Raw genomic sequence first — 23,691 nt, forward strand, 5'->3', positions numbered from 1 at the left:
TCTGCACGCAGTAAGCACTCAATAAATACGATTGAATGAATGAATAGATGGATGGATGGATGAATGAATGAATGAATGAATGAATGGATGAATGAATGAAGCCAGCCCCCACGGGGCCCTGCCACTTTCCAGGGCTCCTTCCCCTTCCTCTCCAGGAGGGCCACTTTCCCGCCTAAAGATTCAAATTGAAGAGGGCGGGACATCGGGCCGAGCCGTATCCAATAAGGAGAGCGGGCCTCCCCCCTTCCCGCGTGACGAGCACCCGCGCCGACCAATGGGAGGACGGCCCGGGCCGGGGCGCCGAGCGGTGTTTAGCCACGTGGCTTGGGCCGGCCAATGGGGGCGCGGCGGGAGGGGGTTGAGTGGCAGCACCCAGGGGGCGGGGCGGGGGGCTAGCTCCTCCTGGCGGTCGGTAAGGAGCGTGCGGGTGGGAGGGCGTGCGGGGCGGTAGGCCGCGCCGAAGCCTCGGACTGGGAGTAGCGGCGCGGCCGGGTTTGGTGGCGGCCGGCCGGCCTGCTCCGCCCGCGGGGCCCGGAGGCACGGCTCTCCTCCACCCATCGAGCTCGTGGAGCCCAGCCTGCGACGGCTTAAAAATTAAAGCAGGTAAAGGGATGCAGCAAGAGGGATTTCAGTTCGACTCAGGCCTGGCCGTCTCCCGGGAAACTCAGGGCTAGGCGCTCTGCTCGTAGTAAGCGCTCAATAAATGCCATTGATTGATTGTGGGCAGGGAGTGTGGCCGTTTATTGGTGTACTGGGCTTTCCCCAAGCGCTTAGTACAGTGCCCCTTGCACACAGTAAGCGCTCAATAAATACCATTGATTGATTGTGGCCGTTTATTGGCGTACTGGACTTTCCCAAGCGTTTAGTACAGTGCCCTGCGCTCAATAAATGCCATTGATTGATTACGGGCAGGGAGTGTGTCCGTTTATTGTGTACTGGACTTTTCCCAAGCGCTTAGTACAGTGCCCTGCACACAGTAAGCGCTCAGTAAATACCATTGATTGATTGTGGGCAGGGAGTGTGGCCGTTTATTGGTGTACTGGACTTTTCCCAAGCGCTTAGTACAGTGCCCCCTGCACACAGTAAGCGCTCAGTAAGTACCATTGATTGATTACGGGCAGGGAGTGTGTCCGTTTATAGGTGTACTGGACTTTCCCCAAGCGCTTAGTACAGTGCCCTGCACACAGTAAGCACTCAATAAATACCTTGGATTGATTACGGGCAGGGAGTGTGTCCGTTTATTGGTGTACTGGACTTTCCCCAAGCGCTTAGTACAGTGCCCTGCACACAGTAAGCGCTCAGTAAGTACCATTGATTGATTACGGGCAGGGAGTGTGTCCGTTTATTGGTGTACTGGACTTTCCCCAAGCGCTTAGTACAGTGCCCTGCACACAGTAAGCACTCAATAAATACCTTGGATTGATTACGGGCAGGGAGTGTGTCCGTTTATTGGTGTACTGGACTTTCCCCAAGCGCTTAGTACGGTGCCCTGCACACAGTAAGCGCTCAGTAAATACCATTGATTGATTGTGGGCAGGGAGTGTGGCCGTTTATTGGCGTACTGGACTTTTCCCAAGCGTTTAGTACAGTGCCCTGCGCTCAATAAATACCATTGGTTGATTACGGGCAGGGAGTGTGTCCGTTTATTGGTGTACTGGACTTTCCCCAAGCGCTTAGTACGGTGCCCTGCACACAGTAAGCGCTCAGTAAATACCATTGATTGTGGGCAGGGAGTGTGGCCGTTTATTGGTGTACTGGACTTTTCCTAAGTGCTTAGTACAGTGCCCTGCGCTCAATAAATACCATTGATTGATTAGGGTAGGGAGTGTGTCCGTTTATTGGTGTACTGGACTTTCCCCAAGCGCTTAGTACAGTGCCCCCTACACACAGTAAGCGCTCAATAAATACCATTGATTGATTGTGGGCAGGGAGTGTGTCCGTTTATTGGCGTACTGGACTTTCCCAAGCGTTTAGTACAGTGCCCTGCGCTCAATAAATACCATTGGTTGATTACGGCAGGGAGTGTGGCCGTTTCTTGGTGTACTGGACTTTCCCCAAGCGCTTAGTACAGTGCCCTGCGCTCAATAAATACCATTGATTGATTACGGGCAGGGAGTGTATCTGTTTATTGGTGTATTGGACTTTTCCCAGGCGCTTAGTACAGTGCCCTGCACACAGTAAGCGCTCAATAAATACCATTGATTGATTATGGGCAGGGAGTGTGGCCGTTTATTGGCGTACTGGACTTTCCCAAGCGTTTAGTACAGTGCCCTGCGCTCAATAAATACCATTGATTGATTGTGGGCAGGGAGTGTGTCCGTTTATTGGTGAACTGGACTTTCTCCAAGCGCTTAGGGCCCTGCATACAGTAAGCGCTCAGTAAATCAATCAATCAATCGTATTAATTGAGCGCTTACTATGTGCAGAGCACTGTACTAAGCGCTTGGGAAGTACAAATTGGCATCACATAGAGACAGTCCCTACCCAACAGTGGGCTCACAGTCTAAAAGGGGGAGACAGAGAACAGAACCAAACATACTAACAAAATAAAATAAATAGAATAGATATGTACAAGTAAAATAAATAAGTAGAGTAATAAATATATACAAACATATATCCATCTATACAGGTGCCGTGGGGAAGGGAAGGAGGTAAGATGGGGGGATGGAGAGGGGGGCGAGGGGGAGAGGAAAGAAGGGGCTCAGTCTGGGAATGTGTCCGTTTATTGTGTACTGGACTTTCCCAAGCGCTTAGTACAGTGCCCTGCACACAGTAAGCGCTCAGTAAATACCATTGATTGATTGTGGGCAGGGAGTGTGTCCGTTTATTAGTGTACTGGACTTTCCCAAGCGCTTAGTACAGTGCCATGCACACAGTAAGCCCTCAATATATACCATTGATTGATTACGGGCAGGGAGTGTGTCCGTTTATTGGTGCACTGGACTTTTCCTAAGCGCTTAGTACAGTGCCCTGCACACAGTAAGCACTCAATAAATACCATTGATTGATTACGGGCAGGGAGTGTGACTGTTTATTGGTGAACTGGACTTTTCCCTAGCGCTTAGTACAGTGTCCTGCACACATTAAGCACTCAGTAAATACCATTGATTGATTACGGGCAGGGAGTGTGTCCGTTTATTGGTGAACTGGACTTTCCCCAAGCGCTTAGTACAGTGCCCCTTGCACACAGTAAGCACTCAGTAAATACCGTTGATTGATAGTGGGCAGGGAGTGTGGCCGTTTATTGGTGTACTGGACTTTTCCAAAGCGCTTAGTACAGTACCCTGCGCTCAATAAATACCACTGATTGATTAGGGCAGGGAGTGTGTCCGTTTATTGGTGTACTGGACTTTCCCAAGCGCTTAGTACAGTGCCCTGCGCTCAATAAATACCATTGATTGATTAGGGCAGGGAGTGTGTCCGTTTATTGGTGTACTGGACTTTCCCCAAGCTCTTAGTACAGTGCCCCCTGCACACAGTAAGCGCTCAATAAATACCATGGATTGATTACGGGCAGGTAGTGTGTCCGTTTATTGGTGTACTGGACTTTTCTCAAGCGGTTAGTACAGTGCCCCCTGCACACAGTAAGCGCTCAATAAATTCCATGGATTGATTATAGGCGGGGAGTATGACTGTTTATTGGTGTACTGGACTTTTCCCAAGCGCCTAGTACGGTGCCGTACACAGAGTAAGCGCTCAATACATACCATTGATTGATTATGGGCAGGGAGTGTGTCCGTTTATTGGTGTACTGGACTTTTCCCAAGCGCTTAGTACAGTGCCCTGCACACAGTAAGCGCTCAATAAATACCATTGATTGATTATGGGCAGGGAGTGTGACTGTTTATTGGTGTACTGGACTTTCCCAAGCGTTCAGTACAGTGCCCTGCACACAGTAAACACTCAATAAGTCCCATTGATTGATTATGGGCAGGGAGTGTGTCCGTTTATTAGTGTACTGGACTTTCCCAAGCGCTTAGTACAGTGTCCTGCACCCAGTAAGCACTCAATAAATACCATAGATTGATTATAGGCAGGGAGTGTGACTGTTTATTGGTGCACTGGACTTTTCCCGAGCGCTTAGTACAGTGCCCTGCACACAGTAAGCGCTCAATAAATACCATTGATTGATTACGGGCAGGGAGTGTGTCCGTTTATTGGTGTACTGGACTTTTCCCAAGCGCTTAGTACGGTGCTCTGCACACAGTAAGCGCTCAGTAAATACCGTTGATTGATAGTGGGCAGGGAGTGTGGCCGTTAATTGGTGTACTGGACTTTTCCCAAGCGCTTAGTACAGTACCCTGCGCTCATTAAATACCATTGATTGATTAGGGCAGGGAGTGTGTCCGTTTATTGGTGTACTGGACTTTCCCAAGCGCTTAGTACGGTGCCCTGCACACAGTAAGCACTCAGTAAATACCATTGATTGATTACGGGCAGGGAGTGTGTCCGTTTATTGGTGTACTGGACTTTCCCCAAGCGCTTAGTACAGTGCCCTGCACACAGTAAGCACTCAATAAATACCTTGGATTGATTACGGGCAGGGAGTGTGACTGTTTATTGGTGTACTGGACTTTCCCCAAGCCCTTAGTACAGTGCCCTGCACACAGTAAGCGCTCAATAAATACCATTGATTGTGGGCAGGGAGTGTGTCCGTTTATTGGTGAACTGGATTTTCCCCAAGCGCTTAGTACAGTGCTCTGCACACAGTAAGCGTTCAGCAAGTACCGTTGACTGATAGTGGGCAGGGAGTGTGGCCGTTTATTGATGTACCGGACTTTTCCCAAGCGCTTAGTACAGTACCCTGCGCTCATTAAATACCATTGATTGATTAGGGCGGGGAGTGTGTCCGTTTATTGGTGTACTGGACTTTCCCCAAGCGCTTAGTACAGTGCCCACTGCACACAGTAAACACTCCGTAAATATCATTGATTGATTGTGGGCAGGGAGTGTGTCCGTTTATTGGTGTACTGGACTTTTCCCAAGCGCTTAGTACAGTGCCCTGCACACAGTAAGCACTCAATAAATACCTTGGATTGATTATGGGCATGGAGTGTGACTGTTTATTGGTGTACTGGACTTTTCCCTAGTGCTTAGTACAGTGCCCTGCACACAGTAAGCGCTTAATAAATACCATTGATTGTGGACAGGGAGTGTGTCCGTTTATTGGTGTACTGGACTTTTCCCAAGCGCTTAGTACAGTGCCGTGCACACAGTAAGCGCTCAATAAATGCCATTGATTGAGTATGCGCAGGTGTACTGGACTTTCCCAAGCGCTTAGTACAGTGTCCTGCACACAGTAAGCGCTCAATAAATGCCATTGATTGATTATGCGCAGGGAGTGTGTCGTGTACTGGACTTTTCCAAGCGCTTAGTACAGTACTCTGCACACAGTAAGCATTCAATAAATGCCATTGATTGATTATGGGGAGGGACTGTTTCTGTTTATTGGTGTACTGGACTTTCCCAAGCACTTAGTTCAGTGCCCTGCACACAGTAAGTGCTCAATAAAATGCCATTGATTGATTATGGGCAGGGAATGTGTCTTTTTATTGGTGTACTGGACTTTCCCAAGCGCTTAGTACAGCGCCCTGCACACAGTAAGCGCTCAATAAATGCCATTGATTATGCGCAGGGAGTGTGTCTGGTGTACTGGACTTTCCCAAGCGCTCAGTACAGTGCTCTGCACACAGTAAGCGTTCAATAAATGCCATTGATTGATTATGGGCAGGGATTGTGGCTGTTATTGGTGTAGTGGACTTTCCCAGGCGCTTAGTACAGTGCCGTGCACACAGTAAACACTTAATAAAAAAGGATTGAATGAGTGACTACCCCTGTTCTCAAAACTGGATTTCTGGCAACCGTGTTCTCCCTACCAGGAAGAATTATTGACAGTTGAATGGCTTGCTAATGAGTGATTCTTCATTCAGTTGTATTTATTGAGCGCTTCCTGTGTTCAGAGCAGTGTACTAAGCGCTTGAGAGGGTACCGTACCAAAGTAAACCCACGTTCCCAGCCCACAACAAGCGTGCGGCCTAGAGTGGTGAGACCCTCCCATCGGGAAACTTTTAAAAAGTAGCAATAGGGCTGATTCTGTATCATCAATCGTATTTATTGAGCGCTTCCTGTGGGCAGGGCACTGTACTAAGCGCTTGGGAAGTACAAATTGGCAACGTATAGAGACGGTCCCTACCCAACAGTGGGCTCACAGTCTAGAAGGGGGAGACAAAACCAAACATACTACAAAATAAAATAGATATGTACAAGTAAAATAAATAGAGTAATAGATATGTACAAACATATATACATATATACAGGTGCTCTTGGACCAAGGAGAAGGGGATACGCTATAGGTTGTGCCAAACACCCTTGTAAAAATCTGGTGATTTGCAGTGAGCGCAAGGTGATCGAAATTTATTGCTTTTTCCCTGCCTAGGAAACATTAATTCATTCATTCAATCGTATTTATTGAGCGCTTACTGTGTGCAGAGCACTGGACTAAGCGCTTGGGAAGTCCAAGTCGGCAACATATAGAAAAGGTCCCTACCCAGCAGCGGGCTCGCAGTCTAGAAGGGGGAGACGGAGAACAAAACCAAACATATTCACAAAATAAAATAAATAGAATAAATACGTACACTCTAGGTGCTCTAGGGAATTTGTGTATGTGAAAGCACTTATGGAAATGTTAATGAGAGACGCCCAGTTTACATCACAATGTGGCCTGGATTTGGGGTTTCCAAGTTCACTAATAATAATAATAATAATATAATGTTGGCATTTGTTAAGCGCTTACTATGTGCAAAGCACTGTTCTAAGCGCTTGGGGGGATACAAAGTGATCAGGTTGCCCCACGTGGGGCTCACAGTCTTAAGCCCCATTTTACAGATGAGGTAACTGAGGCTCAGAGAAGTTAAGTGACTTGCCCAAGGTCACACAGCAGACATGTGACAGAGCCAGGATTCGAACCCATGACCTCTGACTCCAAAGCCTGGGCTCTTTCCACTGAGCCACGCTGCTGCAGTGGAGTTCTGGGGAATTAGAAAGGTTTAGCTACTGGATGCCTTTTCACAAGATCCAAGTTTCATTAAAAATGCGTTGGGTAGCCTTAGTTTAGTTCGGTGTGTATTAATAATAATAAAATAATAATAATGACGGCATTTATTAAGGGCTTACTATGTGCAAAGCACTGTCCTAAGCGCTGAGGAGGTTACAAGGTGATGAGAAGCAGCATGGCTCAGTGGAAAGAACACGGGCTTGGGAGTCAGGTCATGGGTTCGAATCCCGCTCCGCCACATGTCTGCTGTGTGACCTTGGGCAAGGCTCTTAAAGTCTCTGGGCCTCAGTTACCTCATCTGGAAAATGGGGATGAAGACTGTGAGCCCCACGTGGGACAATCTGATCACCTTGTACCCCCCCCCCCAGCACTTAGAACAGTGCTTGGCACATAGTAAGCCACTGGATAGTAATAGTAAGCTTTTAGACTGTGAGCCCACTGTTGGGTAGGGACTGTCTCTATATGTTGCCAATTTGTACTTCCCAAGCGCTTAGTACAGTGCTCTGCACAAAGTAAGCGCTCAATAAATACGATTGATGAGTAAGTGCTTAACAATTACCAACATTATTATTATTATTATTATGAGATTGTCCCACGGTGGGGCTGACAGTCTTATTCCCCATTTTACAGATGAGGGAACTGAGGCCCAGAGAAGTGAAGTGACCTGCCCAAAGTCACACAGCCGACAAGTGGCGGAGCCAGGACTTGAACCCACGCCCTCTGACTCCAAATCCCGGGCTCTTTCCACTGAGCCACGCTGTATTGGTAATGTGACTTTTTATGCCAATAGGACAGCAAGGAATGTGTCTGCTTATTGTTGTATTAGTGCTTAGTTCAGTGCTCTGCACACGGTAAGTGCTCAATAAATACGACTGAATGAATACAATCATTATTCACTAGATACCTGTAGTGGAGTTCTGGGGAATTAGAAAGGTTTAGCTACTGGACACATTTTTCACAAGATCCAAGTTTCATTAAAAATGCATTGTGTAGCCTTAGTTTGAATATATTTCGGTGTGTATTGGTAATGTGACTTTTTATGCCAATAGGACAGCAGGGAATGTGTCTGCTTATAGTTGTATTAATGCTTAGTTCAGTGCTCTGCACACAGTAAGTGCTCAATAAATACGACAATGAATACAATCATTCACTAGATATCTGTAGTGGAGTTCTGGGGGATTAGAAAAGTTTAGCTACTGGATTCATTTTCACAAGAGCCAAGTTTCATTAAAAATGCATTGTGTAGCCTTAGTTTAGTTCGGTGTGTATTGGTAATGTGACTTTTTATGCCAATAGGATAGCAAGGAATGTGTCTGCTTATTGTTGTATTAGTGCTTAGTTCAGTGCTCTGCACACAGTAAGTGCTCAATAAATACGACTGAATGAATACAATCATTATTCACTAGATATCTGTAGTGGAGTTCTGGGGAATTAGAAAGGTTTAGCTACTGGAAACATTTTTCACAAGATCCAAGTTTCATTAAAAATGCATTGTGTAGCCTTAGTTTGAATATATTTCGGTGTGTATTGGTAATGTGACTTTTTATGCCAATAGGATATCAAGGAATGTGTCTGCTTATTGTTGTATTAGTGCTTAGTTCAGTGCTCTGCACACAGTAAGTGCTCAGTAAATACGACTGAATAAATACAATCATTATTCACTAGATATCTGCAGTGGAGTTCTGGGGAATTAGGTTTAGCTACTGGATTCATTTTCACAAGGTCCAAGTTTCATTAAAAATGCATTATGTAGCCTTAGTTTAGTTCGGTGTGTATTGGTAATGTGACTTTTTATGCCAATAGGACAGCAAGGAATGTGTCTGCTTATTGTTGTATTAGTGCTTAGTTCAGTGCTCTGCACACAGTAAGTGCTCAATAAATACGACTGAATGAATACAATCATTGGTACCAAGTGCTTAGTTCAGTGCTCTGCACACAGTAAGCGCTCAATAAATACGACTGAATGAATACAGTCATTGGTACCACTAAAGTAGTGGTGGTTGGTTGGGGAGAGACAGTCCGAGTTTGATTTTTAGCAGGTTATCTTATTGGTATCCTAAAAATGAAAGGAATAGAGTTTCTTGCATTTAGGCTTAGAAATTCAGCTTTGGTGTCTGATCTATCTTAGATCTGTCCCAGCACTTAGTACCATGCATGGCCTATAAGTGCTTAATAAAAACTATTATTATTATGTTTTTTGGTGGAAGTTGAAAATCTTTCCACCCTGGCCTGACTGATCCTTTTAAACCCACTCATTTAAACCTTATAAATAAATAATAATGGCATTTGTTAAGCGCTTACTATGTGCAAAGCACTGTTCTAAGCGCTGGGGGGGATACAGGGTGATCAGGTTGTCCCACGTGGGGCTCACAGTCTTAATCCCCATTTTACAGATAAGGTAACTGAGGCTCACAGAAGTTAAGTGACTTGCCCAAGGTCACACAGCAGACGTGGTGGAGCCGGGATTCGAAACTATGACCTCTGACTCCAAAGCCCGGGCTCTTTCCACTGAGCCACGCTGCTTCTCTAATGTTCTCTTATGTTTATGCCAGGTGATTCATCATAACCCCTTTTTTAAAATAATAATAATAATGGCATTTATTAAGCGCTTACTATGTGCAAAGCACTGTTCTAAGCGCTGGGGAGGTTACAAGGTGATCAGGTTGTCCCGTGGGGGGCTCACAGTCTTAACCCCATTTTACAGATGAGGTAACTGAGGCCCAGAGAAGTGAAGTGACTTGCCCACAGTCACACAGCTGACAATGGGCAGAGCTGGGATTCGAACCCATGACCCCTGACTCCAAGGCCCGGGCTCTTTCCACTGAGCCACGCTGCTTCTCTGCTTCTTTAAATAATCTCTATGCCCAAATTGCTTGAAGTTAATTCAGGCAAGAGATACCATCTGAATTCCCTGGAATAGGCTACACTCTAACCGTCGTCTTTTGGGGGCCTTTAGACCTCATTGTGTTTTAACATTTCTATTCTCTGCAACACAGCCACTTTGTTCATCTGGAGTTCCTTGAGGTTAAACCTTATTTATGTGAAATTCTGCAACATAGTCCTCGGAAGATGACGCTATCTCTAATACACTTCCATTTTGAGCGTTAAATCTTTCGAAGGATAATAGTGGCCATGAACCTTTAAAAAAGGGGCTCAGTTGCCTTGCAGCCATGGCCCTCCCCAGGATGGCAAGCAGAGAATGTCTTGGCTTCTGCCAGTAGCGTTCATCACAGGGACACCCCAAAACGCTTGGAAGAAGGCCCTACTTCCCTTCGAGGCCCTACTGAGAGCTCACCTCCTCCGGGAGGCCTTCCCACACTGAGCCCCCTCCTTCCTCTCCCCCTCCTTCCCCTCCCCACAGCACCTGTATATATGTTTGTACGGATTTTTTACTCTATTTTATTTGTACTTATTTATTCTATTTATTTTATTTGGTTAATTTGTTTTGTTCTCTGTCTCTCCCTTCTAGACTGTGAGCCCACTGTTGGGTAGGGACCGTCTCTAGATGTTGCCAACTTGGACTTCCCAAGCGCTTAGTCCTGTGCTCTGCACACAGTAAGCGCTCAATAAATACGATTTAAATGAATGAATGAAAGAATGGAAAACTCGTTCACAGTCTAGAAGGGAAATCAATCATGGTCCCTGACTGGGACAGTTGGGGGTCGGGAGGGGCTCCCGATCTAAAATCTGAAGTTCCTCGGCGGCTTTACTAATCATTTCGTCCCTCCCTTCCCCCCTTCTCTTGTCTGTGCGGCGTAGCTCAGTGGAAAGAGCCCGGGCTTTGGAGTCAGAAGTCATGGGTTCAAATCCTGGGTCCGCCAATTGTCAGCTGTGTGACTTTGGGCAAGTCACTTCACTTCTCTGTGCCTCAGTTCCCTCATCTGTAAAATGGGGATTAATACTGTGAGCCCCCTGTGGGACAACCTGATCACCCCAGCGCTTAGAACAGGGCTTTGTACATAGTAAGCGCTTAATAAATGCCATCAAATAAAAAACAACCCTCTGCTTTGTTTTTCTAGTCATCCAAGGTGAATCTGCCCATCACTGCGGATACAAATAACAGAAGTAGGGCAGAAGCTCAGCTCCCCTCCCAGCCAGAGAAACAGCTGGACTAGCGGATAGAGCACAGGCCTGAGAGTCAAAAGGACATGGGTTATAATCCTCCCTCCGCCACTTGTCGGCTGTGTGGACTTAGGCAAGTCACTTCACTTCTCTGTGCCTCAGTTACCTTATCTATAAAATAGGGATTAAGATGGTGAGCTCCATGTGGGACAGGGACTGTGTCCAACCTGATTAGCTTGTATCTACCCCAGCGCTTAGTAGAGTGCCTGACACGTAGTAAATACATAACAAATACCATACGTAAAATGAAAACTCTGCCACCTGTGCCTGCCTCGTCCAGAATATTTTCTTGGTGTTTGGTTTAGTGCCTGTTTTCGGCTCTTTGCTATCTCATCAATCGGTTGTATTTATTGAGTGCTTTCTGTGTGCAGAATACAATATAACAGAGTTGGTAGGCACATTCCCTGCCCACAGCGAGCTTTACAGTCTGAAGGGGGAGACGGACAGTTGTAGAAATTAATTTTGGATATGTACGTAGTGCTGTGGGGCTGAGGGAAGGGTGAATAAAGGGAGCAAATCAGGGTGATGCAGAAGGGGGTGGAAAAGAAGAGATGAGGCCTTAGGGAATCAGTCAATCGTATTTATTGAGCACTTACCATGTGCAGAGCAGGGAAGCCCTCTTGGAGGAGATAGGTCTTCAATATGGCTTTAAAGGTGGGGAGAGTAATTGTCAGATATGAAGAGGGAGTGTGTTCCAGGCCAGAGGCGGGACGTAGGCGATAGGTCGGTGCAGAGATAGATGAGATCAAAGTGCAGTGAAAACGTTGGCGTTAGAGGAGCTAAGTGTGCTCTGTGTTGTAGGAGAGCAGCGAATTGAGGTCGGAGGGGGCAAGGGGATTGACCGCTTTAAAGCCGACTGTAAGGAGTTTCTGTTTTGTTGGGCAACCACTGTCTGATGGGAGGTGGGTGGGCAAACCACTGGAGGTTCTTGAGGAGTGAAGAAATATGAACTGAATGTTTTTGTAGAAAACTGATCCGGGCAGCGGAGTGAAATACGAACTGGAGTGGGGAGAGATAGGAGGCAGGTAGGTCAGGAAGGAGGCTGATTCAGTAATCAAAGCAGGATAGAATAAGTGCTTATCTTCCCTTGGTAGCAGTTTGGATGCCTGCATCATTTCAGTGTACGTTAGGTTTCATTCTCCGGTCAATTTGGGGAATTGTTTCGTTAAACCGTGTTATTTAAAATGACTTTTCCGTGGAGGATATTGAGATTGCAGTGTTGAAAAGCCTGTTTTCTGGAGCAGTGAGGAGCTTTACATATTTTAACAGGGATGTCGTAGATTGTTGAATCGTAACTAATTGTCGTTTGTAATTTCATTCTTAGTGTTTCTCTGTGTCCAATCTAATTATCTTGTATCTGTGACGATTTTGACACCTGTCTCCATGTTTTTGTCTTGTTGTCTGTGTCCCCCTTCTAGACTGTGAGCCCATTGTTGGGTAGGGACCGTCTCTATGTGTTGCCAACTTGTACTCCCCAAGCGCTTAGTACAGTGCTCTGCACACAGTAAGCGCTCAATAAATATGATTGAATGAATGAATGAATACCCCAGCACTTAACACTTAATCAGTCCATCCTTCAAATCATATTTATTGAGTGCTTACTGTGTGCAGAGCACTGTATTGTGCTGCCTGGATTCATTCATTCATTGTCGTATTTATTGAGTGCTTAATATGTGCAAAGCGCTGTACCATGTGCTTGGAGGAATATAATGCAACAGACACATTCCCTGCCCACAACAAGCTCACATCATTTCTCTAAACAAGCACTCAGTCCTTGTTCCCCCCCCGCTTCAAGATTTTTCAGTGGTTGCCTATACAGCTCCACATGAAACAGAAGGTCCTTACCTTTGGCTTTAAAGCACTCAATAACCTTGCCCCTCCCATCTTACCTTGCTGATTTCCTCCTGCAACCCAGTCCTCACTCTTCGATCCTCTAACGCCAACCCAGCACTGTGCCTCGATTTTTGTGCATCTCGCCGCCGACTCCTGGCCCGCGTCCTCCCTCTGCCCTGGAACTCCCTCCCTTTACATATCGGACAGCCCACCCCTCTCCCTACCTCCCTACATCTCCTCCAAGGGGCCTTCCCCGACTAACCCCTCATTTCCCCTACTCCTTCTCCCTCCTGCGTCGCCCTTGCACTTGGATCTGTACCCTTTATTCACCCCACCCACAAGCACATATGTTCTTCTCCGTAATTTATGCCAGGTGCTTTGGTCGAGCTGCTGATTTCCAAGGTGGCGATGTAAAGAACAATCTGAAATGGGCCTTAACCTCAAACGTCAGATCAATCAATCAGTCATATTTATTGAGTGCTTACTTTGTGCAGAGCACTGTACTAAGTGCTTGGGAAGTACAAGATGGCAACATATAGAGACAGTCTCTACCCAACAGTGGGCACATTTGTTAACAGGTTTCCCCTCCATTTGTTCATTCATTCATTGCCGTACTTATTGAGCGCTTACTGTGTGCAGAGCACTGTACTAAGCGCTTGGGAAGTACAAGTCGGCAACATATACCTACCCAACAACGGGCTCACGGTCTAGAAGGGGGAGACAGACAACAAAACAAAACATGTAGACAGGTGTTGAAATCATCAGAACAAATAGAATTAGAGCCATGTGCACATCATTAACAAAATGATTAAGGGGATTAAGACTGTGAGCCCCATGTGGGACAACCTGATCACCTTGTATCCACCCCCAGCGCTTAGAACAGTGCTCTGCACATAGTAAGTGCTTAACAAATGCCATTATTATTATTATTATTATTATTATTATTAAAATAAATAGGATAGTAAATATGGACAAGTAAAATAGAGTAATAAATCTATACAAGTGCTGTGGGGAGGGGAAGGAGGTAGGGTGGGGGCGATGGGGGGGAGGAGAAGAAAAAGGGGGCTCAGTGTGGGAAGGCCTCCTGGAGGAGGTGAGCTCTCAGTAGGGCTTTGAAGGGAGGAAGATGTGCGGAGGGAGGGCATTCCAGGCCAGGCGAAGGAAGTGGGCCGGGGGTCGACGGCGGGACAGGCGAGAGCGAGGCACAGAGAGGAGATTAGCGGCAGTGACGTGATGTTTGGTTTTTTGCTTTTTGTTCCTTCCCCACTTATGTCCCTTGTTCTCCCACTGTCTTCTCAGAAATGGCCCAAGATGCAATGGATGTAGATGTTCACCTAGACGCAGATCACGCTCCAGAAAGCCCCGAGGTTGGCCCTGCTGAAGCCACCGGTAGTCAATCTGGGCCGCCCCCCTTGCCCGCTCCTCAGGAACCCCGGGAAGTAGCCGAGGAAATAGTCGTGCTCTCTGGTCCTGAGGATGAAGATCCAGGCCCCGGAGCGGCAGGAGAGGAGGCGGCGGACGGAGCGACTGCATATCCCATTCTCCAGGATTCTGCTCTGAGCTCCTTGAACACTTTTATTGATGGATTACAAAGGCTGCAAGGGGCCCTCGGACTACTGAGGCAGCAACCCGCCGGGCAAGTGGCCCGGCAACCGAGGACGAGGAGGGCTAGCCGCCGGCAGTTGAGACCACGAGCATCTCAGGGGCCAGCCACCAACAGGTAACGGGAGGCGTGAGGGAGCAGGAAGGGAAGGAAACGGGGATCCCTGGATCCCAAGTGCCTCCTACTGCCAGATCTACCCCGATCTAAATGAAATAAATGCCGGCAGTTGATAAACAGCATATTTGAAATTGCCTGAGGAGGTATGATCCTTCTGGGTATTTCAATTCCCTCAAGGTTCGTATTTGCATTTGTGAAGAAAAGCTGTGGATTTCTCCTTTGGGGAAAAGCGACGCCTGGCATCCGAATCGCTAGCCATAATATCTAGCTGAGGAGCAGCATGGCCTTGTGGATGGAGCACGGGCCTGGGAGTTAAAAGGACCTGGGTTCTAATTCCGGCTCTGCCACTTGTCTGCGGTGTGATCGTGGACAAGTCACTTCGTTTCTCTGTGCCTGTTACCTCATCCATAAAATGGGGATTAAGATTGTAAGCCCCAGATAATAATAATAATAATAGTATTTGTTAAGTGCTTACTATGTGCAAAGCACTGTTCTAAGCACTGAGGAGATACAAGGTGATCAGGTTGTCCCACGTCTCACAGTCTTAATCCCCATTTTACAGATGAGGGAACTGAAGCACAGAGAAGTTAAGTGACTTGTCCAAAGTCATACAGCTGACAATTGGCGGAGCTAGAATTTGAACCCATGACCTCTGACTCCAAAGTCCATGCTCTTTCTACTGAGCCATATGAGACATGGACTGTGTTTGACCTCATTGGCTTGCCAGCGCTTAGTACAGTACCTGGCACTTAGTAAGCACTTCACCAATTCCTTAAAAAAAATCGGCCTGCCCTACTCATTCATTCATTCATTGTCGTATTTATTGAGCGCTTACTGTGTGCAGAGCACTGTACTAAGTGCTTGGGAAGTACAAATCGGCAACATATAGAGCTGGTCCCTACCCAGCAACGGGATATGTTTCCCAAGTCTTTTGAAATCTGAAGTAAACTCAGTTCTTTGTGCCTTAGACTGTGTTTTCAGTCTGCATTTTGGCTAGGGCATTTGGGGCTTTGGAAAATGTCCTTCCACTGACATGATGCTGATTTGGCTCGATGGCCTAGATTACCATGCACACAGCCCCGTGGCATCCAAATAGTCGAGCATGAGTTTTCCTTAGTGTGGTGCTTTGCAAGTATGCCATCCTTGCCCACCAGAACTGCGTGTATTGTTTCATACATATGTATTGTTTCCTCCCTTCAAATCCCTACTGAGAGATCACCTCCTCCAGGAGGCCTTCCCAGACTGAGCCCCCTCCTCATCCCACCTGCCTTACCTCCTTCCCCTCCCCACAGCACCTCTATATATGTATATATGTTTGTACGAATTTATTACTCTATTTTATTTGTACGTATTCTATTTATTTTATTTTATTAATATGTTTTGTTTTGTTCTCTGTCTCCCCCGTCTAGACTGTGAGCCCACTGTTGGGTAGGGACCATCTCTATATGTTGCCAACTTGAACTTCCCAAGTGCTTAGTACAGTGCTCTGCACACAGTAAGTGCTCAATAAATATGATTGAATGAATGAATGAATGAATGAACATAGGCTGGTGGCTTTCATGGAAGCTCCAAATGCTACTTTTCCATTGGCATGAGAAAATAAAAATAATAATAAATGGATGTTTAAGCACTTATGTGACAAGCATAATAATAATAATGATGATGGCATTTGTTAATTGCTTACTATGTGCAAAGCACTGTTCTAAGCACTGGGGGAATACAAGGTGATCAGGTTGTCACACGTGGGGATCACAGTCTTAGTCCCCATTTTACCGATGAGGTAACTGAGGCTCAGAGAAGTTAAGTGACTTGCCCAAGGTCACACAGCAGACGTGGCGGAGCCGGGATTCGAACCCATCACCTCTGACTCCAAAGTCCGTGCTCTTTCCACTGAGCCATGCTGCTGCACTGGCATAGCTACAAGAGAACCAGTTTAAACACAATCCCTGACCCACAACAGGCTCACAGTAGAAGCAGGTGGGAAGATAGGTATTTCACCCCCATTTTACGGATGAAGAAAACGAGACACAGAGAAGCTAAGTGAATTGCCGAAATCATCCAGCAGGCAAGTAGTGGAGCCGGAATTAGAACCCAAATCCTTTGACTCCCAAGGCTGTGCTCTTTCCACTAGGCCATGCTGCTTTGATCCAGGTCGCAAGAGAAGGGCTGAATTCACGTCGACCATTAATTTGGATTAAAAACTTCAAATAAATATCCTCAATCAGTCAATCAGTCAGCGTGTATTGAGTGTTTACTGTGTGCAGAGCACGGTCCTAAGCACTAAGTACCCTGGGCGAGTACCCTGAACATACGTGCAAGATTTTGGGGGTGAGAAGCATGGCATTAAAGTGAGATGGCTAATATCTCATTTTAATTGTTCCCGCTGTCGAAGTCCACTGACTGTTTTCTGGTGGCTGAAATAGAGTAATGAGATAAATCCCTAGGTATCCTTCATTGTGCCGCTTTCAGCTCACCCATCTGTTCCATCCAGAGAAAGCATTTGTTCTCTGTTGGAGCCACCCAGGCTCAACTTTCCTTCTGAGAATCATTCTTTCGGAGTTCCCTAGATGAACTGCTGTCAAACCAGCTATTAAAACTAAAAAATCGGTAGCCTTTCAAATTGCTCAAAGCATTCTAGATTAATCGATCGTATTTTATGGAGCACTTAATATGTGCAGAGCACTGTACCAAATGCTTGAGACAGTACACTGTTACAGCGTTGGTAGACACAGTCCCTGCCCATGTGAGTTTACAGCCTGGAAGGGGAGACGGACATTAATAGAACTAAGTTTCGGATATGTCTGCTTTAAAGCCGAAGGAGGGCTGAATAAAGGGAGCAAATCACGGGGACTCAGAAGGGAGTGGGAGAAGAGGAGATGAGGCTTTAGTCAGGGAAGGCCTTTTGGAGGAGATTTGACTTCAGTAAGGTTTTGAAGGTGGGGAGAGTAATTATTTGTCAGATATGAAATAGAGGGCATTCCAAGCTAGAGGCAGGACGTTGGTGAGATGGACGTCGGGGGCGAGATAGACGAAATCAAGGTACAGTGAGTAGATTGGTGTTAGAAGAGCAAAGTTTGCGGGCTGGGTTGTTGTGGGAGAATAATGAGGTGATAGGGTCAAGATGAGGTATGGAGAGGTGGCCGGACAACCACTGGAGTTTTCTTGAGGAGTGGAGAAATGTGAATGGAACGCTTTTGTAGAAAAATGATCTGGGCAGCAGAGTGAAATATGGACTGGAGTGGGGAGAGACAGGAGGCAGGGAGGTCAGCAAGGAGGCAGATACAGTAATCAAGTGCTTGGATTAATGTAGCAGTTTGGGCATGTGCGTTATCTCGGTTTACATTATGTTGCGGGATTGTTTCGTTAAAACACGTAAGCTAAATGGCTATTTTCCATAGAGAGTATTGAGATTCCAGTGTTGAAAAGTATATGGTTTTTGCTTTTAACTCGACAAACGCTCATCTTGGATTGCCGCTGATTGTCTTGAGAAACTTTGGGTTTGGGCTAAAAGTGTCAGTATTTTGTTAAAAATAGAACCGTGTGGTTTCAGTAAGCAGCCCTCTTTGGAAACATTTCTTTATGTGGCTAGGACTCCTTTGGCTAAGGAGGCAGGACTAGAAGTATTTGTAATTAGAAGGTCTGGGGATTTATGTGAGTTCATGTTTGAGGATTATGTAGGGGAATGCCATCACCCTTACGAGTTCTTGGCTTGGGAAAAAAGGCCATATTTGCTCCTGAAAACTAGACTGTGCCAGAAAGAACTGGAACAGAACTGTTTACCTACTTATTTTAACAGGGGTATCGGAGAAGCAGCACGGCCTATTGGATTGAACCAAAGGACCTGGGTTCTAATCCTGGCTCTGCCACTTGCCTGCTGTGTGACCTTGGGGAAGTCACTTCACTTCTCTGTGACTCAGTTACCTCATCTGTTAAATGGGGATGAAGACTGTGAGCCCCATCTGGGACAGGGACTGTGTCCAACGTCATTAGCTTGTATCTTCCCCAGTGCTTGACGCATAGTAAATGCATAACAAATACCACATGCTTATTGAATGCTGTAGGGCTGAGGGAGGGGTGAATAAAGGGTCCAAATAGATGCCCCATTTATCTCCTCAGTTCTGTCCTAAGGCCTTGCTTAGTAATCCGCATGGCGGGAGTTAAGAGGTCATGGGTTCTAATCCCCGCTCCGCCACTTGTCTGCTGTGTGGCCTCGGGCAAGCCATTTCACTTTTGTGCCTCAGTTACCTCATCTGTAAAATGGGGATGAAGACTGTGAGTCCCATGCCGGACAGGGACCGTATCCAACACAATTTGTTTGTATCCACCCCAGCACTTAGTACAGTACCTGGCACATAGTAAGCGCTTAAATACCATAATAATAATTATTAGTATTATTATTAGCGGAAATGGAGGCACAGTTCTGTCGTGACCTGTCAGCTCAGGCAAGAGGCCTAAATGTCAGACTTCACTTCTTCTTTGTCAGCTGCTTTCTTTGCACTCTGCTATACTTCCCGTCTGATGTTGAATTTGAGTTTCAGCATAGGGCCTCGGGGGGGAAAATAAAATCTGGTCCAAAAATAAAGGATAGGCTCTTGGCTGAAGTCAGACTTGGTATTTCTCCTTGCAGAATTTTTTGTCTCGCAGTCTCAGTGGGAGAACGTGGAGCAGCTTGTTTCATTCGTTCTCCGGCCCAGCTGGTTCTTCCTCCCAAGACTCAGTGTGGACACATTTGCTCAGCTTGAAAAGGTTTAACAGCGGAGCTCTCTGAGGGCCCATTAAAGAGCTCGAAGACAGCCAGGTTGCATTTGATCCCACCTGCAGAACACACATTTTGTAGTTTCTTGTCCAGTGGTTCCATCTTCCGGGGCCTGGCTCTAATGAGGTCGCTGAGAATTTCATCAGTCAGTTAGTGGTATTTATGGAGAGCTCAGTTGGTGCCCTTGGGCGAGTACGGTACGATTGGTCTAATCCCCGCCCCCGAGGAGCGTACACTTCAGACTCTTTATCCGTGTTATAATATGATTTCGCCTCCTTTCGGAACAGATCCAGAGCACCGCTGGACAGTTATTTTCAGATCAGCAGGACTCAGCAACCTTCCTCGGCCCGCTCCCGTCCTGACTCTGAAAGTGTCCAGGAGCTGAGCAGCTTAGACAGTGACAGCTCCACCACTGAAGAGGAGGAAGAGGAGCAGCAGCCAACCCCACGACCTGCTCCCACCGGATTAGGAGGTTGGTGCTTTTCAGAATTAACACACATCACAGAATCCTTTATACTACACTTCTCACTTCATCTTGGGGTTTTATGACCAGAAGGAGACAGCCTGCCCACTCTCAAAGGTACTTGGGGATTCCTCTTCTCCTCCTTCCCGCCCCCACCCCATCATCCAGCGGCCAGGAGCCCCATTCAAGACGCAGGGCTGGGCAGAAACCCATCCCTCCAAACTACTTCGGGCCTGAATGCCGCCAAGACCCGGCACTTTAGATGGACCCAAAGGCCTCAGCTTCTTCCCCCTCCCCACCCCTGGCACCTCACTCCAGGAAAGAGCCAAGGGTGCCAGAATAATAATAATATTTTTATTATTAAATTATTTATTTATTAATTAAATTATTTATTTATTGTGAATTATTTATTTATTTTACTTGTACATATCTATTCTATTTATTTTATTTTGTTAGTATGTTTGGTTTTGTTCTCTGTCTCCCCCTTTTAGACTGTGAGCCCACTGTTGGGTAGGGACTGTCTCTGTATGTTGCCAACTTCTACTTCCCAAGTGCTCTGCACACAGTAAGCGCTCAATAAATACGATTGATGATGATGATGATAATAATAATAATAATGGTATTTGTTAAGCACTTACTATGCGCAAAGCACTGTTTTAAGCGCTGGGGAGGTTACAAGGTGATCAGGTTGTCCCACGGGGGGCTCACAGTTTTAGTCCCCATTTTACAGCTGAGGTAACTGAGGCACAGAGAAGTGAAGTGACTTAACCAGAGTCACACAGCTAACAGTTGGTGGAGTCAGGATTTGAACCCATGACCTCTGACCCCAAAGCCCGTGTTCTTTCCACTGAGCCACACTGCTTCCCAACGGATGCCACACGACCCATCTGCCTGAAATTTCTCGTTGGGCACGTGCATGCCCAACCTTAGCTAAAAAGTAGTCATTTCTGGTCATTTTCCTCTATTTACTGCCGAAGGGTAAATGTACAGATATCGATGGTCATTATTTTTTAGGCTACTTGGGTAAATGGACAGTAATGACAGGATATTTAGTATGTCGGGATAGACTCTTCCTTTCCCCCCTCCCCCCAACCCGGAGAACCCCCAGAGTCTGGTGTTTGAAAATTCATCGAGGCAATACCGCTCCTCATCTGCCATTGTTCATTTCTGAAACGTACCAGTTAAAAGCAGAAAAAAGCATTCGGGTCAGTCCCATCTCTCCGCAGGCTGTCAGGTCAGCCCCAAATAAAAATCCTCCCTTTTATTTATCCGTCGTACAGCGTCTGGCGCTATCCCAGCGGATCCTCCCGGGGAGTCTTCAGTGGGAGCATCTGCAGCTGGAGCAGAGGCCCAACCAAAAGTGGTAAAGTGGTGTCTTTCTTAGAAAGAGGAAACTGGGTGGGCAGATGTACAGGGACTCTGACTGAGTGTGCTTCTTACATTCAGCCCTCTCCAGTGAAGCCTGATCCGCCGTCTCCTTCTGCCGCCGTTTCCACCGTCCCTTTAGATGAGGAAGAAGGGGACACTTGCACCATCTGCTTTGAACAGTGGACCAACGCCGGGCCTCACCGGCTCTCAGCGTTACGCTGCGGGCATCTTTTTGGATACACTTGCATCGCTAAGTGGCTTAAGGGACAGGCGGGAAAATGTCCCCAGGTAAAGAGCACCATTCCCTGTAACTATTCTTTTGTTTATGGTATTTGTTAAGCACCTACTATGTGCCAGGTACTGTTCTAAGCACTGGATTAGGTACAAGTTTAGTCTCTGTCCCGCATGGGGTTCACAGTCTATAAAGGAGGGAGGGTAGGTATCTCCATTTTACAGTTGAGGAAACTGAGGCACAGAGAAGGCAAGTGACTTGCCCATGGTCACGCAGCAAGCCATTGGAAGAGCCAGGGCTAGAACCCAAGTTCTTCCAACTCCCAGGCCCGTGCTCATTCCACTAGGACTCACTGTTTCTCCATTTCTCCTTGCAAATTTGTCATCAAGAGGAATGATTGGGGGCCCACTTCTTTCAGAGCATTGCTGTAGGCCCTGGGAAAGTTATAAATCCCCTTAACTCACAGTCCTTGGGTCTCTTTTGGGGCCTCCTAAAATCCCATCCCCTCCCCTAAATCTCACGGACTGCTTAGTCCTCGCTGCCACCGCAGTGATTCTCATATAATAATAATTATTGTGGTATTTGTTAATTGCTTACTATGTGATTCTTATATAATAATAATTATTGTGGTATTTGTTAAGCGCTTACTATGTGCCAAGCCTTGTACTAAGCACTGGGGTAGATATAAATTAATCTCACAGGCTAAGGAGGAGGGAGAACAGGGCTCGAATCCCCATTTTATAGATGAGGAACCTGAGACCCAGAGAAGTTATATCCAGCAGTCCCCGGCATTCCAAAACTTGGACTGCTTGTCAATACGGTTTAAATTTTTGGCATTCTTCTTCTGTCTGTTATGCAGTGCGCCCAAAACCTTCCCCCAGTCATGGCAGGGGAGTAGACTACGGTTGCATCAAACAGAGCCCCGGGTGAGGAGTTAGGACTGTTAGGACTTGCCTAGCCCAAACCGGCAGAAGAGAGCGTCAGTAAAGAGATGAAAAAATCCAGAAGAGGTATAAAACCTGCGGACCCACCCAGTTCTAGAATGTGAGGGTTGTGTTCTCATAAAAACCTCACGTGGAAGGAAGACATCCGTTCCAGTCCTGCGTGCACGCATGTGTATGGTTTTTCCCAGTGATGCAACACGCCAAGGCCCAGCCGGCTCTCGTTTTCTGCAGAATACCCGCCCTAAGCAGTACTCTAGCCAAAAACACATTCTGAAAATATGATGCAGGCCAACTGTGGACTCTGGATTTAATAGAACAGTTGAGCTGTTCATGAAGAGGAACTTTGAGATACTGAAAATGTCCCACCTTTCTCTTTAGTGTAACAAAAAAGCCAAGCGCTCCGACATCGTGGTCCTCTACGCCCGAACTCTGAAAGCCCTGGACACCAGTGAACAGGAGCAGCTGAAAAGGTAGTGTTCATTCCCGGCTTGTGGTCCCTCATTTCCCACAGGTGTATGTTCCCCTGAGGCAAGCAGCTGCTGAACCATCTTGAGTTTTTCCAGCTAGCCCTCTGCCCTGCCCTGAGACTAAATGCTGACCTCTGGGGTTGTCCTGCAGCCTCATAAAAGATTTTTGGCATGTTAACCCCATATGCTGTTTCATTATCTTTTTTTTTTCTTTTTCTTTCCATCGCTCCAAGCCATCCTTCAGCAATCTGCTTTCTAGTCTTAAATGCTGGGAATATGGCTCCAGACAGAAAATACTGTAAACATTTCTGATCATTTCCCTCCGAGAGGATTGTAATGACACGACAGCTCCTGCTGTAGCCTGTACTGTAGCCCTCCAGGGCCGCCGGTTCAGTTCCATTTGCTAACATTAATTTCCTCTTCGAGGTTAAAAAAACAAAACACAGAAAACAACCTTATGAAACAGGCTTTGACCTTCTCTTGCTAGAGAAGACTGAATTCAGATGTCACATTTAAAGGGACCAGTTTAGCTCTTGAATGAGCGTTTGAGAAACTTAAATACTTGGGGGGGAAAGGTGTGGTAGGATTTTGAGGAACCGTGAGAGGTCTGAGACTCGTTCTGAGGCTTGCTGAGTACGTGGACGAGTAACACTTCGAGAAGCTCGAGGCTGCCTGGAAGGCGAGATCCTGCCGTGGCAAAGAAGGACGGGAATCCCAGTGCTGAACTGCAGC

At 46.6% G+C, this 23,691-nt stretch overlaps 1 protein-coding gene across 1 annotated transcript in view; it reads left to right on the top strand.

Moving 5' to 3' along the window:
- Positions 1 to 572: 572 nt before the first annotated feature.
- RFWD3 (ring finger and WD repeat domain 3) overlaps positions 573 to 23,691 on the top strand; it is a 37,508-nt gene continuing 14,389 nt past the window's right edge. The window contains exons 1-6 of the mRNA XM_038754799.1: positions 573 to 603; positions 14,309 to 14,729; positions 19,773 to 19,957; positions 21,229 to 21,311; positions 21,395 to 21,604; positions 22,871 to 22,962. Of these exons, the coding sequence (XP_038610727.1) occupies positions 14,311 to 14,729; positions 19,773 to 19,957; positions 21,229 to 21,311; positions 21,395 to 21,604; positions 22,871 to 22,962 (989 nt within the window). The 5' untranslated portion in view covers positions 573 to 603; positions 14,309 to 14,310. The remainder of the gene's footprint in view (positions 604 to 14,308; positions 14,730 to 19,772; positions 19,958 to 21,228; positions 21,312 to 21,394; positions 21,605 to 22,870; positions 22,963 to 23,691) is intronic.

Source organism: Tachyglossus aculeatus, chromosome 11, assembly GCF_015852505.1.
Source record: "Tachyglossus aculeatus isolate mTacAcu1 chromosome 11, mTacAcu1.pri, whole genome shotgun sequence".
NCBI lineage: Eukaryota > Metazoa > Chordata > Mammalia > Monotremata > Tachyglossidae > Tachyglossus > Tachyglossus aculeatus.